Consider the following 16,707-nt stretch of genomic DNA (forward strand, 5'->3'; position numbering starts at 1 on the left):
AGACGTATGTGTTAAGATCTACAGACAATCACGGATTACAAAGGGAAAACCAACCACATCACGGACACCGATGTCTTGCTCCCGGACAAGCTGAATACCTTAGTCACCCACTTTGTGGATAGCACAGTGCCACCAACGCGGCCCGCTCCCAAGAGTTGTTGGCTCTCGTTCTCCATGTCCGACGTGAGTAGGACATTTAAGCGTGTTAACCCTCGCAAGGTTATTGGCCTAGACGGCATCTCTAGCCACTTCCTCAAAGCATGTGCAGACCACCTGGCTGGAGTGTTTACAGATGTATTTAATCTCTCCCTATCCCAGTCTGCTGTCCCCACTTGCTTCAAGATGCCACCATTGTTCCTGTACCCAAGAAAGCAAAAGTAACTGAACTAAACAACTATTGCCCCATATCACTCACTTCTGTCTTTATGAAGTGCTTTGAGAGGCTAGTTAACTTCTCTAGGGTAGGGGGCAGCATTTGTAATTTTGGATGAAAAGCATGCCCAAATTAAACTGCCTTCTACTCAGGCCCAGAAGATAGGATATGCATATAATTAGTAGATTTGGATAGAAAACTAAAATAATGTCTGTGAGTATAACAGAACTGATTTGGCAGGTGAAAACCTGAGAAAAATCCATTAGGGAAGTAGGATTTTTTTTCTTTTCAATGCCATTACAGGATCCATTGACTTAGGACTCAAATTGCAGTTCTTATGCCTTCCACTAGATGGCAACAGTCTTTAGAAATGGTTTCAGGCATGTATTCTGAAAAATGAGGGAGTAAGAAAAGTCTGAATGAGTGGACCCTGCCGTGTCAGAGCTTTTTCATGTGCGCAACCGAGAGAGTGCATTTCTTGTTTACCTTTTGCATTGACGACGTTATTGTCCGGTTGAAATGTTATCGATTATTTAGGCTAAAAACAACCTGTAAATTGAAAATAAACATCGTTTGACATGTTTCTATGAACTTTACGGATACAATTTAGATTTTTTTGTCTGCCTGTTGTGACTGCGTTTGAGCCTGTGGATTACTGAAGAAAACGTGCGAACAAAAGGGGGTTTACAGATATAAAGAGAGACTTTATCGAACAAAGGGAATGTCTTCTGAGTCCCAACATATGAAGATCATCAAAGGTAAGTGATTAATTTTATCTCTATTTCTGACTTGTGTAACTCTTCTACTTGGCTGGTTACTGTTTGTAATGATTTGTCTGGTGGGCTATGTTCTCAAATAATTGTAAGGTATGCTTTCGCCGTAAAGCATTTTAGAAATCTGACACCGTGGTTGGATTCACCAGAAGTTAATTTTTAAACTTATGTAAAATAGTTGTATCTTTTCTTAATTTTTATGATTATTTCTGTATTTGAATTTGGCGCTCTGCAGTCTCACTGGATGTTGGCCAGGTGGGACGCTAGCGTCCCACATACGATAGAGCGGTTAAGGATCATATCACCTCTACCTTACCTGACACCTTAGACCCACTTTAATTTGCCTACCGCACCAAAAAACAGACGATGCAATCGCTATCACACTGCACACTGTCCTATCCTTATCTGGACAAGAAGGAATACCTATGTTAGAATGCTGTTCATTGACTATAGCTCAGCCTTCAACACCATAGTACCCTCAAAACTCATCATTAAGATTAGGGCCCTCGGTCTGTGCAACTGGGTCCTGGACTTCCAGACGGGCCTCTCCCAGGTGGTAAAGGTAGGAAACAACACCTCCACTCTGCTGATCCCCAACACTGGGGCCCCACAAGGGTGCGTGCTCAGCCCCCTCCTGGTACTCCCTGTTCACCCATGACTGCGTGGCAACGCAGGCCTATAACTCAATCATCAAGATTGCAGACGACATCACAGTAGTAGGTCTGATTACCAACAATGACGAGACAGCCTACAGGGAGGAGGTGAGGGCCCTGGGGGAGTGCTGCCATGAAAATGACCTTAACCTCAATGTCAACAAAACATAACAAAGGAGCTAATTGTGGACTTCAGGAAACTGCAGAGGGAACACGCCCCTATCCACATCAATGGGACCACAGTGGCGAAGGTGAAAAGCTTAAAGTTCCTCGGCGTACACATCACTAACAATCTGAAATGGTCTAGCCACACAGACAGTGTGGTAAAGAAGATGCAACAGCACCTCTTCAACCTTAGGATGCTGAACAAATTTGGCTTGGCCCCTAAGAATCTCACAAATTTTTACAGATGCACAATTGACAGCATCCTGTCGCGCTGTATCTCCGCCTGGTACGGCAACTGCACCACCTGCAACCGCAGGGCTCTCTAGAGCGTGATGCGGTCTGCCCAATGCATTATCGGGGGAAAACTTCCTGCCCTCATTTTGACAGCTACCTTTTTGAGATTAAATTCTCTAAGAAATTGTATTAGTATAATATAATTCCCCCCTTTTTTTTGCATACAATATAGCTCAGAATTTGTATTATTTATTTAGTATTTTTAATCTTTTGCTAATCTTTATCAAGGGTGTCAATAATTTGAGGTGACTGCATATAACTAAGACATTTTAGATATTTCGTTTTTATTTATTTGTAAACATTTATATTTATTTTCACTTTGACATTATGGAGTATTTTGTGTAGATCCGTGACAGCCATTTAATGTCCCATCTGAAAGGCGGCACCCTACACATAGCAATGTCCCCAATCGTGCCCTGGGGCATTGGGGAAAAACAATTAGGCCAGAGGAAGGGGTGCCTCTTACTGGCCCTTCAGCACCACTTCCTGCAGCATCTGGTCTCCCAAGTTCTAGAGTTTCATCAGAACGTTGCAACAACATTAAGGTGAAAACGTCATTACACATCATGTCTTTTAACTGTTGTCGAACCAATAAAGGCCCTGTTAGATGAACTACTGATCCATTCATAGCTGTTTGTCTGTTGGCAAGGTTAGAGATACTCACACACAGTGCTTTTTTCCCAGAAAGTATTTATACCCATATTCCACATTTTGTTGTGTTACAGCCTGAATTCAAAATGGATTCAATTGTGGTTGTTTTCACCCATCTACAGAAAATACCACAGGAATGTCGTCTAGGTAAGCAACTCCAGTTGAACTTGATAGGTGTAAGCAATAGGGTGAATGCACGTTGAAGTGAATCTCAGCTATGTTAAAAGTCAATAGAACACTTTTGATTATAGTGATTGAGGAGTATCTTAGAACAGGTTAATATGCCCCACCAACATTAGACAGCTATTCAGAATCAATGATGACCAACACAGACATGGTGGTGTAGTAGCAAGATCTGAATGCTGTGAGGTCAAATCTCAGCTGAGGACATGTTGAATAATAATTACTGTATAAATGAACATGCACAATGTCATCATGTACAGTGGGGCAAAAAAGTATTTAGTCAGCCACCTATTGTAAGTATTTGGTCAATAACAAAAGTTTATCTCAATACTTTGTTATATACCCTTTGTTGGCAATGACAGAGGTCAAACGTTTTCTGTAAGTCTTCACAAGGTTTTCACACACTGTTGCTGGTATTTTGGCCCATTCCTCCATGCAGATCTCCTCTAGAGCAGTGATGTTTTGGGGTTGTTGCTGGGCAACACAGACTTTCAACTCCCTCCAAAGATTTTCTATGGGGTTGAGATCTGGAGACTGGCTAGGCCACTCCAGGACCTTGAAATGCTTCTTACGAAGCCACTCCTTCGTTGCCCGCGTGGTGTGTTTGGAATCATTGTCATGCTGAAAGACCCAGCCACGTTTCATCTTCAATGCCCTTGCTGATGGAAGGAGGTTTTCACTCAAAATCTCACGATACATGGCCCCATTCATTCTTTCCTTTACACGGATCAGTCGTCCTGGTCCCTTTGCAGAAAAACAGCCCCAAAGCATGATGTTTCCACCCCCATGCTTCACAGTAGGTATGGTGTTCTTTGGATGCAACTCAGCATTCTTTGTCCTCCAAACACGACGAGTTGAGTTTTTACCATAAAGTTATATTTTGGTTTCATCTGACCATATGACATTCTCCCAATCTTCTTCTGGATCATCCAAATGCTCTCTAGCAAACTTCAGACGGCCTGGACATGTACTGGCTTAAGCAGGGGGACACGTCTGGCACTGCAGGATTTGAGTCCCTGGCGGCGTAGTGTGTTACTGATGGTAGGCTTTGTTACTTTGGTCCCAGCTCTCTGCAGGTCATTCACTAGGTCCCCCCGTGTGGTTCTGGGATTTTTGCTCACCGTTCTTGTGATCATTTTGACCACACGGGGTGAGTTCTTGCGTGGAGCCCCAGATCGAGGGAGATTATCAGTAGTCTTGTATGTCTTCCATTTCCTAATAATTGCTCCCACAGTTGATTTCTTCAAACCAAGCTGCTTACCTATTGCAGATTCAGTCTTCCCAGCCTGGTGCAGGTCTACAATTTTGTTTCTGTTGTCCTTTGACAGCTCTTTGGTCTTGGCCATAGTGGAGTTTGGAGTGTGACTGTTTGAGGTTGTGGACAGGTGTCTTTTATACTGATAACAAGTTCAAACAGGTGCCATTAATACAGGTAACAAGTGGAGGACAGAGGAGCCTCTTAAAGAAGAAGTTACAGGTTACAGGTCTGTGAGAGCCAGAAATCTTGCTTGTTTGTAGGTGACCAAATACTTATTTTCTACCATAATTTGCAAATAAATTCATAAAAAAATTGATTTATTTTTCTCATTTTGTCTGTCATAGTTGAAGTGTACCTATGATGAAAATTACTGGCCTCTCTCGTCTTCTTAAGTGGGAGAACTTGCACAATTGGTGGCTGACTAAATACTTTTAATGCCCCACTGTATGTCAAATACTGTGTATAAGTTTAGGCCTCCCGAGTGACGCACTACATCACAGTACTGAGGTGCCACTACAGTTATGACTAGGAGCCCCATAGGGTGGCACACAATTGACCGTCCGGGTTTGGCTGGGGGGCTTTGGCTCATTGTGCTCTAGCTTCTCTTTGTGGTGGGCCGGGCGACGCTGACTTGGGTTGTCAGTTGAACAGTGTTTCCTCTGACACGTTAGAGCGGGTGACTTCCAGGTTAAGCGAGCAGTGTGTCAAGCAGTGCGGCTTGGTGGGACATGTTTTGGCGATGAGACAAGGTCGTAACTACCAATTGGGTATCTCAAAATTGGGGAGAAAATTGTGTAAAGAAAATGTATACTGTAAGTATGTTAAAAGCACTGTGTGTGAGTATCCCAAACCTTGCCAACAGACAAAAAGAGCTGTAAATTAATCAGTAGTTCACCAATCAAGGAATTTATGGACTTGGCAACAGTAACAAGGTGTGACGTGTCAGGTCCCAAACATTTGGGACCATCAGGTGACGTCCTGACAACTGATACACATTAATGTTCTTGCACTGTCCCATAAAACGTGTCTAGAACATGAATATTCTGGAAACATTGTAACCGTGCTCTAGATATGTTCTGCTTGACATTAAGGGAATGTTCTCCTAACTTTAACACCAAAACATTCTAAAACGGCTCTCAGAAGGTTTTTGCTAACATAGATAGAATGTTCTCCTAACTAACGGAAAACTGGACGCTCAAACATTAGGGGAACATTACGGGTAGCATTACAAAAACGTTCTCTCTTCATATAACTTTTAGTTGGGTATCAACTGCTTGTTTGTTGTGTGAAGGGTACACCGTCGTTGGGTACGCCCTTTACTTCTACACCTACAGCACATGGAAAGGGCGGTCAGTGTACGTGGAGGACCTCTATGTAATGCCTGACTTCAGAGGTAAATGCATGTACACTTATTAGCCTACTGTACAACTATACTACAGTATCTGTACAACAGTGTCTGTTAAGTTCATATTTGAATCAGCCAAATGTTCTACCAGATGTATAGAAATAAATGGACAATTGGAATAAATAAATGCCACTTTGGGCTTTGCATTTGGTGTTTAAACACAGGAATGAGAAAGTACTGCTGTTAGGCTAGAAATGCTCCACCTCATGTCTGTTTTTATTTTTCTCCCTGTAGAAAAAGGCATCGGAACGGGACTGATGGCCAAAGTAGCTCAGGTCGGTTTCATGCTCCACCTTATGGCTGATCCCAACTGGAACTCCTCCATCTATCTACCATGTTCATTATTATGTATGATTGACACATGAATGACATTGTGTAATGAGAAGGTTAATTTATTGCCATTGAACCACATCCTCTGAATAGAAGTGATGCTGTGTTCTCTCTGTGATTGATTAGTTGTGTATGGTTGCTTCTCTAGGTAGGGGTGGAGAAGCAGTGTGTGCGGCTGCAGTTATCTGTCCTAGATTGGAACAAACCATCACTAGATTTCTACATTGCCAAAGGTGCCGAGGACCTGACTGCCAAAGAAGGTTGGCACTTCTTACGGTTTCATGGACAAACCCTGGACACATTAGCTAAGGAAGCACCTAAAGATTAGAGCATTTTATAGGCCTGGGTCTAGTTTGGTTCCGCCCATAATATCACACAGTGGGCAGGTTCATTTTGCGTTGGTGGGTGGGTAGGACTAATGGAAACTCTGCTCAGCCGGAGCCCTGGGCAATGCAAAACAAACTCTCCCAGTCATCCTTTATGTTTAATGTGCATTTAAATATAGTCAAACATTATTACATTTTTATATACACATACTGGACACACCTACTCATTCAAGCGGTCATCAAGGCAAACTGTGAATAATTAACATTTATTTTGATTTGTTTAACACTTTTGGTTACTACATAATGTGTTATTTCATAGTTTTGATGTCTTCACTATTATTCTGCAATGTAGAAAATAGTCAAAATAAAGAAAAATCCTGTAATGAGTGGTACTGTATGTGTATAAATATAATTTGTTTAGGTTGATGTGTCCTCAAGCTGTATTTAACCTACATCTATAAATCAGAAAATGTAAATTCATAACTTTGAGGTACAGCAGTAGTTTTGCTGGCTGTGCAGGAAGTGGTGATATAGCAGCAACATTGCACTAGCACATAAGCCGGTTGAGCATTTGTCTGAACATTGTGAGCAAGCATATTAACTGATTGGCGGATTTCTTTTGATTTCCCTTGATGACAAGCAAAGAGGCACTGTTTGAAGTTAGGCCTTGAAATACATCCACAGGTACACCTTCAATTGACTCAAAGTATGTCAATCAGCCTATCAGAAGTTTCTAAAGCCATGATATCATTTTCTGGAATTTTCCAAGCTGTTTAAAGTCAACTTAGTAAACTTCTTAAACACTGGAATTGTGATACAGTGAAATCATCTGTCTGTAAACAATTGTTGGAAATATTACTTGTGTCATGCACAGTAGATGTCCTAACCGACTTGCCAAAACTATAGTTTGTTAACAAGAAATTTGTGGAGTGGTTGAAAAACAAGTTTTAATAACTCCAACCTAAGTGTATGTGAACTTCTGAATTCAACTGTACATATCTCCCTGGCATATTACATCATTAATTCACCAGCATACAATACATGTTTGGGCTCACCTTGTGCTGTGCTCACCTGAACAGGTGGTCCTTCGTGGGAAAATGTTCTCATCAAAGTCTGTCATTCTCTGTATTTATGGTGCTTTCAAGACAACTGGGAACTCAAGGAAAAACAAGGTTGAATCATGACATCAGTGATCTTCAGTTCAGAGCTCTAGAACGAGGCCCCAGTTCCCAACTTGGAATTCCGAGTTGGATGACCGTTCAAAACATATTTTCCCAGTCTGAGGTAGTTTTTTTCCCCTGGGTTCCTGGTTGTCTTGAACTCACTGACGTCCCGAGATTTCCCAGTTCTGAGTGTCCAGTTGTTTTGAACATGGCAGAAGTCATATCCTTTTAAGCTTGAAAACGTGACCCTTAAACTCAGACTTAGACCACACACCCACTCCACTGAATAGCTGGATTAGTGATTGCTTTGCAACATTTGCAGTTAGCCACTGATTCCTTCCAAATCACTCATTGTTGAATTTGCGATTTCCAACTTGTTGTGTAATGTATATGTCCAATGGCGGATGAGCACCGATACGTTTTATCTATAATTTCTCTTCATATGACAAGGATTGAAAAGGATTTGCCAGTAGATTGTCAACGTGATTCATGATGACTGATTGTCTAGCTTGCTAGCTAAGATTTTGAAAGTATGATGTTGACATGATCAGTTCAGTCAAAGCAACTGTAGATATAATGTGATTTGAAATCATTTTATCTGTGGCCAATGACCTTGAGCCTTTTTTGGATGGGCGCTTCTAATGTAACTCTATGGCAGTACCCAAGGGGCTTGAATTCTTTAGCTCTCCTCGTAGATTTTGCGGTGACATAGTGTCCCCATGAGTGACAACAGAGACAATCACAGCTTAACTAGAGAACAACAGCTACATTCTGTATTTTCCGCTGGCTGCCCAACCACCACAGAAAGCACTGTGCTAGGCGGAAACACCTGCATTTTATAGGGAAAAAAGAGACCAGCTTTTTTTCAATAATTATTTTTTCACTTAATTTTTTAAGCTTAACAGGTGGGCTCAAAACAGGTGGGGCTTTGCCCTGAATAACAGGTGGCCCCTGCTGGTAACAATAAAACAGGGATTGAAATTGTTGAGGGGTTAGGTCTTTATGGTTTCATTCTACAAAATGTCCCTTAGAGTGTAGTGTCGGCCTGATACGTACAGTAGATGACGTTTATTTTAATTGTATTTATAGACTATACAATTAAAGATAGGCTACATCATATAATTATAATCAAGTATGATGATGATGATGACAATAATGACAATAATAGGACATTTGAATTCTTAATGTTCCACAATAGTAAATGAGGATGATTTAAATTACTCATACAATTTATCCTTCTTTACATAATCATTCTTAAATTAATGGAGTTTGGAACCACCAAGTCTCTTCCTAGAGCTGGCCACCCAGCCAAACTGAGCAATCGGGGGAGACGGGCGAGAAGGTCAAGGGAGAAGGTCAGGGAGGTGACCAAGAAGCTGATGACAGTGCTCCAGGGTTCCTCATCTCTGCAGCATTCCACCAATCAAGCCTTTATGGTAGAGTGGCCAGACGCAAGCAACTCCTCGGTAAAAGGCACATGACAGCCAGCTTGGAGTTTGCCAAAAGGTACCTAAAGGAAACAAGATTCTCTGGTCTGATGAAACCAAGATTGAACTCTTTGGCCTGAATGCCAAGATTGGGAGACTAGTCAGGATCGAGGGAAAGATGAACAGAGCAAAGTATAGAGAGATCCTTGATGAAAACCTGCTCCAGAGCATTCAGATTAGGGCAAAGGTTCATCGTCCAACAGGACAACGACCCTAACCACACAGCCAAGACAACGTAGTAGTCTTTGGATGTCCTTGAGTGGCCCAGTCAGAGCCCGGACTGGAACCTGATTGAACATCTATGGAGAGACCTGAAAATAGCTGTGCAGCGACGCTCCCCATCCAACCTGGCAGAGAAGAAGGCTGTAATGTAACAAAATGTGGAAAAAGTCAAGGGGTCTGAATACTTTCCAACAGTACTGTATGTGAAGGCTATTCCAGCACTAAGGGATGATGCCTTCGCTTGCCAAGCAAGTTACCTCGTCATGTAGAGCAGGTATTACATTCTTCACATTTTCAAACAGTCCATTTATCTGGCCTGTTCATTGACTACAGCTCAGCGTTCAACACCATAGTGCCCACGAAACTCATCACTAAGCTAAGGAGCCTGGGAATAAACACCTCCCTCTGCAACTGGATCCTGGACTACCTGACGGGCCGCCCCCAGGTGGTAAGGGCAGGCAACAACACGTCTGCCACTCTGATCTTCAACACTGGGGCCTCTCAGGGGTGTGCACTTAGTCCCCTCCTGTACTCCCTGTTCACCATGACCACGTGGCCAAACACGACTCCAACACCATCATTAAGTTTGCCGATGACACAACAGTGGTAGGCCTGATCACCAACAACGATGAGACAGCCTATAGGGAGGTCAGAGAACTGGCAGTGTGGTGCCAGGACAACAACCTATCCATCAATGTGAGCAAGACAAAGGATCTGATCATGAACTACAGGAAAAGGCGTGCCGAACAGGCTCCCATTAACATCAACGGGGCTGTAGTGGAGCGGGTCGAGAGTTTCAAGTTCTTTGGTGTCCACATCACCAATGAACTATCATGGTCCCAACACACCAAGACAGTCATGAAGAGGGCACGACAAAACATTTTCCCCCTCAGGAGACTGAAAAGATTTGTCGTGGGTCCCCAGATTCTGAAAAAGTTCTACAGTTGCACCATTGAGAGCATCCTAACTGGTTGCATCACCGCCTGGTATGGCAACTGCTCGGCATCTGACCGTAAGGCGCTACAGAGGGTAGTGCATATGGCCCAGTACATCACTGGGGCCAAGCTTCCTGCCATCCAGGACCTATATAATAGGCAGCGTCAGAGGAAAGCTCATAAAATTGTCAGACTCCAGTCACCCAAGTCAGACTGTTTTCTCTGCTACCCCAAGCTGTACCAGAGCGCCAAGTCAAGGACCAAAAGGCTCATCAACAGCTTCTACCCCCAAGCCATAAGACTGCTAAACAATTAATCAAATGGCCACCAGACTATTACATTGACCCCCCCCCCACACACTTGTTTTGTACACTGCTGCTACTCGCTGTTTATTATCTAAGCATTGTCACTTCACCCCTACCTACATGTACAAATTACCTCAACTAACCTGCACGCTGACTCGGTACCGGTACCCCCTGTATATATTGTTATTGTTATGTCATTGTGTTACTTTTTAGTATTTTTGTATTTTATTTACTTAAGAAAATATTTACCAAATTTACTAAACTCTTCTTGAACTGTACTGTTGGTTAAGGGTTTGTAAGTAAGCAATTCACGGTAAGGTCTACACTTGTATTCGGCGCGTGTGACAAATAAAGTTTGATTTGATAGTGTGTGAACCCCATTTGGACTTCAGGCCATTTCAAGATTATGGCATTTGCCCTTTTAATTTTCTGGTACTTTTCAGGATATGTTGTGTACTGCAGTGCTTCGTCAACAAGTGCAGACAGCAACATACCCCTCAGGTGATGAGATTGAGGTTTTGTGAGATCCACTTTGTTTCTGTAATGCCTTTAAGCTCCAGTGACAGTGTCCTCATATATAGTGGAATTGTCTGGCCATACGTTTTTGGGGGCATCAGTTCCAGATGTTTCTTCCAGGGGAGATGCTTCAAGATTAACTCTGTATAAAAAACACTAAACATTGTCCAGTTGAATTCTTTGAACACCCGCCTCCCCCAAGTTGTTTCTACTATTTCAAGTTGCTTTCTTCACTCACATGGCAGATGACGATTGATCTCTGAATTACAAAAACCTCAGATACTTCATGCTAAATAATTATCCCTACATTTTATTTTAACTGATAAAAATATATACCTTGTGAGTAATCTAGAAGTGAGTCAGCTACTGAGGTGCAAGGGGCCTGGATATTTGGGGATGCCTGAGCCACTGTGACCTTTAGTTTGCCTCTATCTTGCAGCAGAATGTCATCCTTGAGGTCAAGGTAGTCATTTCAATCCTCATCCCAATATTTTGTATCGGTAATGTCCATTTCAGAAGTTGAAATCGGTCTTATTGTCTGAAAGACAAAACAATATGCACTGTTATTTATTATGCCAGTGAATATTTATTATTTAAAGATGATTGTAGGAATTTCTATATTTAACCCTTATTTTACCAGATAAGTTGACTGGAACACGTTCTCATTTTCAGCAACAACCTGGGGAATAGTTACAGGAGAGATGAATGAGCCAATTTTAAGCTGGGGATGATTAGGTGGCCATGATGGTATGAAGGCCAGATTGAGAATTTAGCCAGAACACCGGGGTTAACACCCCTACTCTTACGATAAGTGCCATGGGATCTTTAGTGACCACAGAGTCAGGACACCTGTTTAATGTCCCATCCAAAAGACAGCGCCCTACACAGGGCAGTGTCCCCAATCACTGCCCTGGGGCATTGGGATATTTTTTTAGACTAGAGGAAAGGGTGCCTCCTAATGGCCCTTCAGCACCACCTCCAGCAGCAGCCTTTACAGTGATCAAAGACATGACATATGTAATGATGGGGCGGTGAGTCGGAAGCAGTTGAAATGTTTTAATAAAACAACAAAACCAAGAACACGACACTAACATAAGGCAGAACGCTGATACACAAGAACAATACCAACTGGTGAATGAACATGGTAGAATGACATATAAAGGGGAGACAATTATGATGGTAATGAAGTCCAGGTGGGAATCATAATGATGAACAGGTGCGCGTAATGATAAGTGCCAGGTGTACGTAATTATGAATCCCAGGACCGGTGGTTATTACTCTGGCGACGCGTACGCCAGAGGGGAGGAGCAGACGTGACAACATACCTGCGTAAGACCATTCATGGAGATTGGCTCCTCATGTCAAATGGGTTTCGATGACTCACCAATCATTACCAGCAATTTCATGCTAAGAGCTGAATTTAGAGTAAATGACATTTAAAAACTCAATGTACATGATTGAACATTATATATTTTATATATTTATATACAACTAATTAAATGACTTAGCTATAGTTTTAATTGATTACATCCTATAAAAGTGGAGGTCTGCTTTAGTGTTATGTTTTCCATTTAATTCAAATGGCTATGAATTCACAAGACCTGTACAAAATAGATGCCTCTTTTTATTTTAAACTCCAAGATATGCTTCTGAATTTTTATTCAATTGGTTCAACAAATGGAAAATGGGCCTCTTAATATTGGGCCCTTTTCCTCTGAGTGGATAGTTATGATAGTTTTGTTCAGCATGGACTTTTATTTATTTGAGCTGCGGTTGATTCTCCAGTCTGCATGATTTACAAATCTTTAACTTCAGGAGGTCATTAGAGGCGTCGAGAATAGTTACACTTTTCAATGTTTTGTGTTGTGCTTGAAGCAAGCATGTTGTCCTCTTGTAATTAAAAAGATGTGACTGAAGGGTACTTGTAATATCTTCCTAAGTAACATGTTCTTTCCTTCTCATTGTCATCAGATCATCCAGTAACTGTATCGGCAACACTTCATGTTGCATTCATATCAAATCCTGTTTCAATTAATCCGTGATCATCACAGCAGTTTCCATGTTGTCTGGTCATATGAGATCTGTACAAGTACGGCACATTGCAGGTTTTCATTACACACTGCACAGCTTCACACAGACTTTACAATGCTCATTGTAATGGGAAGTGAGTGCAGTCAAACTTGGCACTCTGTTCACAAATTGTGCAGGATATCTCAAGACATGTCTTCTGTATAGTTGGAGGTATTTTAGAAAGCATTTCTCTATAATGGGCAAACATGTGCTTTGTAAGCTCCGACACTGGAGAATACTTAGCAGCGATTTCCAAGTTGCAAGGTGTTTGGCAGGTTACATTCAACCATGAAAATAGTCATTAGTTCTTGCTATTACAATCTTGCTATTAGTTTAGCAAGATTGTTGTTGCATTGCACAGAGGACAGTATTTAGTATTTAGTTAGCTAGTAAATAAATATTTAAACCAATTTGTGTAGTACTGAATTATGAGCAAGGCTGGGGTTATGACGTTATGATTAATAAGACTTTATCAACGGGGCGTTGTGGTTTATATAGACGACATGTTGGTCTATTCTGCTGACTGCGCCCAACATGTCTCGTTGGCCAGGTCTGTGCTGGGAAGACGGTTGGAGCATCTATATGTTTGGGCTACCTCATATCCACGGAGGGAGTAGAGATGGAGGAGCAACGCATCAGCGCAGTCAGGTCATGGCCCATCCCCCAACTCCGTGAAAGCAGTCCAGAGATTCCTGGGGTTCGCCAACTATTTCCTGAGGTTCATCCGGGGCATCAGCACGGTGGTCGCACCTCTTACCTCCCTGCTGAGAGGACCCCAGTGGCTTCGTTGGACGGCGGAGAGGACATTCGAGACGTGAAGGCAAGCTTCACCACTGCTCCCGTGCTGGCACATCCTAACCTCTCACTCCCGTAGAGGGTCAATCAGGAAGTGGGCAGGTTCCTGAGGTGTTACTGTCAGGACCGGCCGGAGGAGTGGGCGGATTTACTACTTGGGCTCAGTATGCGCAGAATTCCGTTCGCCCCTCCACTAACCTCACTCCTTTCCAGTGCGTGTCGGGGTATCAGCCGGCCCTGGCACCTTGGCATCCGAGCCAGACCAAGGCTCATGTGGTGGATGAGTGGTTTCGGCATGCTGAGGAGATCTGGAATGCTGTGCACACGTCTCCAGCGGTCCGTGCGTCGGCACAAAGAACAGGCCGACCACCACCTTAGTGAGGTGCCTGTTTTCTCTGCAGACGACTGCGTCTGGCTCTCCACCCAGAACCTGCCCTACTAGAAGCCGAGCCCGCAGTTTGTGGGGCCGTTTAAAGTCCTGAGGTAACGTACCATTTGCAACTCCCTGCTGATTACTGCATTAACCTGACTTTTCATGTGTTTCTCCTCAGGCCAGTGGTGCCTGGTCCCCTCGCTGATGCTGGACCCAGTGACACTCCACCTCCTCTGGACATCGAGGGAGGTTCAGCGTACTCAGTCCGTGAAGTCCTGGATTTAAGGTGTCGGGCGGGGCGTCTCCAGTACCTCATCGACTGGGAGGGGTACGGCCCAGAGGAGCGGTGCTGGGTTCCTGCGGTGGACATCCTGGACTCTTCCCTGACCAGGGATTTTCACCGTCTGCGTCTCTGTGGTCGTCCCCGGGGCCAGTGTCATCCCGCTGTCAGGGGGGTACTGTTACGGATCCCCCCCAGTACTGCTGCTCATTCCGGTTACCAGCTCTGGAGGTCCACGTCACCGGTCTTCTAGGCGTCACTGAACTGGATCATTACCACCAACCCCGTACTGTCTTGTCTCATTACTCAAACCTGGTTCCCAATCACCCTGATTAGTATGTGTGTATACACTACCATTTCTCTACCAAGGTCTTTGTTTCTGGACATTTTGAGCCTGTAATCAAACCCACAAATGCTGATGCTCCAGATACTCAACTAGTCTAAAAGACAGTTGTATTGCTTCTTTAATCAAAACAACAGTTTTCAGCTGTGCTAACATAATTGCAAAAGGGTTTTCTAAGGATCCATTTAAAATTATAATCTTGGATTAGCTAACACAATGTGTCATTGGAACACAGGAGTGATGGTTGCTGATAATGAGCCTATGTAGATATTCCATTAAATCTGTTTCCAGCTACAATAGTCATTTACAACATTAAGAATGTCTACACTGTATTTCTGACGAATTTGATGTTATTTTAATGGACAAAAAATGTGCTTTTTCTTTCAAAAACGAGGACATTTCTAAGTGACCCCAAACTTCTGAATGGTAGTGTATGTGCCCTCTGTTTGCCATTGGCCTTGTTGATTATTGTTCCAAGTCCGTTTGTCTTGTGGGTAACTGTGCTCCGTAGTATCGGCTTTCGTGTTAGTGTTATTACGGGTCACGTCCAGTGTATTTATTAGAGGTTTACAGCGCTTTGTTTGTGTTACAGCCCTGTGTTATGCAGTGGTTCCTCCTTTAAAAACTTGCACTGCGGGTACCCAGTGTCACGGCTTCATTGCTCCAGACCACCACTCATTATGCATTTGGGAACCAAGGTTTTAATATGACCAATCATATTGAGTGGTTCCAATGACAAATTTGACACGAGCCACCCGTCCCTGGGTGAAGATGGCTGACAAAACATGACTGTGGAACCAAATGCAAGTAGTTATGTCATAACGAGTCAAGCGCAACATGTATAATTGAGAGGAATATGTTAGTTAATGTAGAGAAACTTTTGTGCATATTGTTTTGTCATAAAGTTAACTTGCTAAATAGCGATTTTTGTAAATTATCAGACTAGCTAACATTAGCCTGCTAGCTAGCTAGTGTTATGACAGGAGAATTCCTTTGTAATTCATGTTGTTTTACGGACTCCTGAGGAAACCAGGCTGTCGTGTGAAACAGTGGATGTAAAAAAATCTAGCTAGCTAAAGAATTTACTGCAAATTGAATGTACAATTGTGTTAGCTTGCCTTGCAATGCAGCTAACTATTTACCTGCTTATTGTGTAGTGGAGGATAAAAATAACTGTAGGGCTGTGTAGCTAGCTACAGTATGTAGCCGATCTGTGTATGGACCCTAAAACGTTAGGTTCTGAGCTAATATTCATACTAATCTATGAACCTCAGCTATCATAGTTGTATCAACTTCAAGTCTGAATGTCATTAATGAAGCCTATGGATAACATTGTGCCAAGGATGCAAGTCCTATATACATGTACTGTAGTTATTATCACTCATGAGGCCTGTACATTGAATATATTCAAAGATCATGTACTCTTCCTTGGCAAATAAAGGTGCGGTTCAGGTATGAATCTGAGACATTATTTGATTGATTGCTGTGTCTGCATGTATATATTACAATTATACACTTCAGTATTTGCCGCTCCTGGGACATCAATGACTACACATTAACTATGCAATAGACTAGAAACATGATTTAAGTAAAGGCTGATTTGTAATTCAAATATACAGGGGGAAAAAACTATGCATATCTAACTCCGTTCAGCTGCATTAATCTGAGCACACAGGATAGGTAGTATTTCAATGAGCTACTTAATTTCAACCAGTGGAGAATGTGAAACACTTTATTGAAAAGTTCATTGCCCAGGTGTTATAACTACATAATACACATTATGATAATTGTAATATATTATAAATAC

General features: G+C 42.5%; 1 protein-coding gene across 3 annotated transcripts in view; it reads left to right on the top strand.

The window, feature by feature from the left end:
* Positions 1-16,368, top strand: part of LOC139368280 (spermidine/spermine N1-acetyltransferase family member 2b) — a 35,045-nt gene extending 18,677 nt beyond the window's left edge. Inside the window, exons 4-7 of one of the 3 annotated variants that reach the window (XM_071107021.1) lie at positions 5,642-5,743; positions 5,990-6,030; positions 6,234-6,345; positions 13,660-14,423. In XM_071107021.1, coding sequence (XP_070963122.1) covers positions 5,642-5,743; positions 5,990-6,030; positions 6,234-6,345; positions 13,660-13,784 — 380 coding nt within the window. In that variant the 3' untranslated portion in view covers positions 13,785-14,423. Of the gene's footprint in view, positions 1-5,641; positions 5,744-5,989; positions 6,031-6,233; positions 6,795-13,659; positions 14,424-14,455 lie in introns of those variants that run through there. The other 2 variants (XM_071107012.1, XM_071107031.1) reach the window with 2 other exon arrangements.
* Positions 16,369-16,707: the final 339 nt, after the last annotated feature.

The sequence above is a fragment of the Oncorhynchus clarkii genome, chromosome 2 (assembly GCF_045791955.1).
Source record: "Oncorhynchus clarkii lewisi isolate Uvic-CL-2024 chromosome 2, UVic_Ocla_1.0, whole genome shotgun sequence".
In the NCBI taxonomy this organism is placed as follows: domain Eukaryota; kingdom Metazoa; phylum Chordata; class Actinopteri; order Salmoniformes; family Salmonidae; genus Oncorhynchus; species Oncorhynchus clarkii.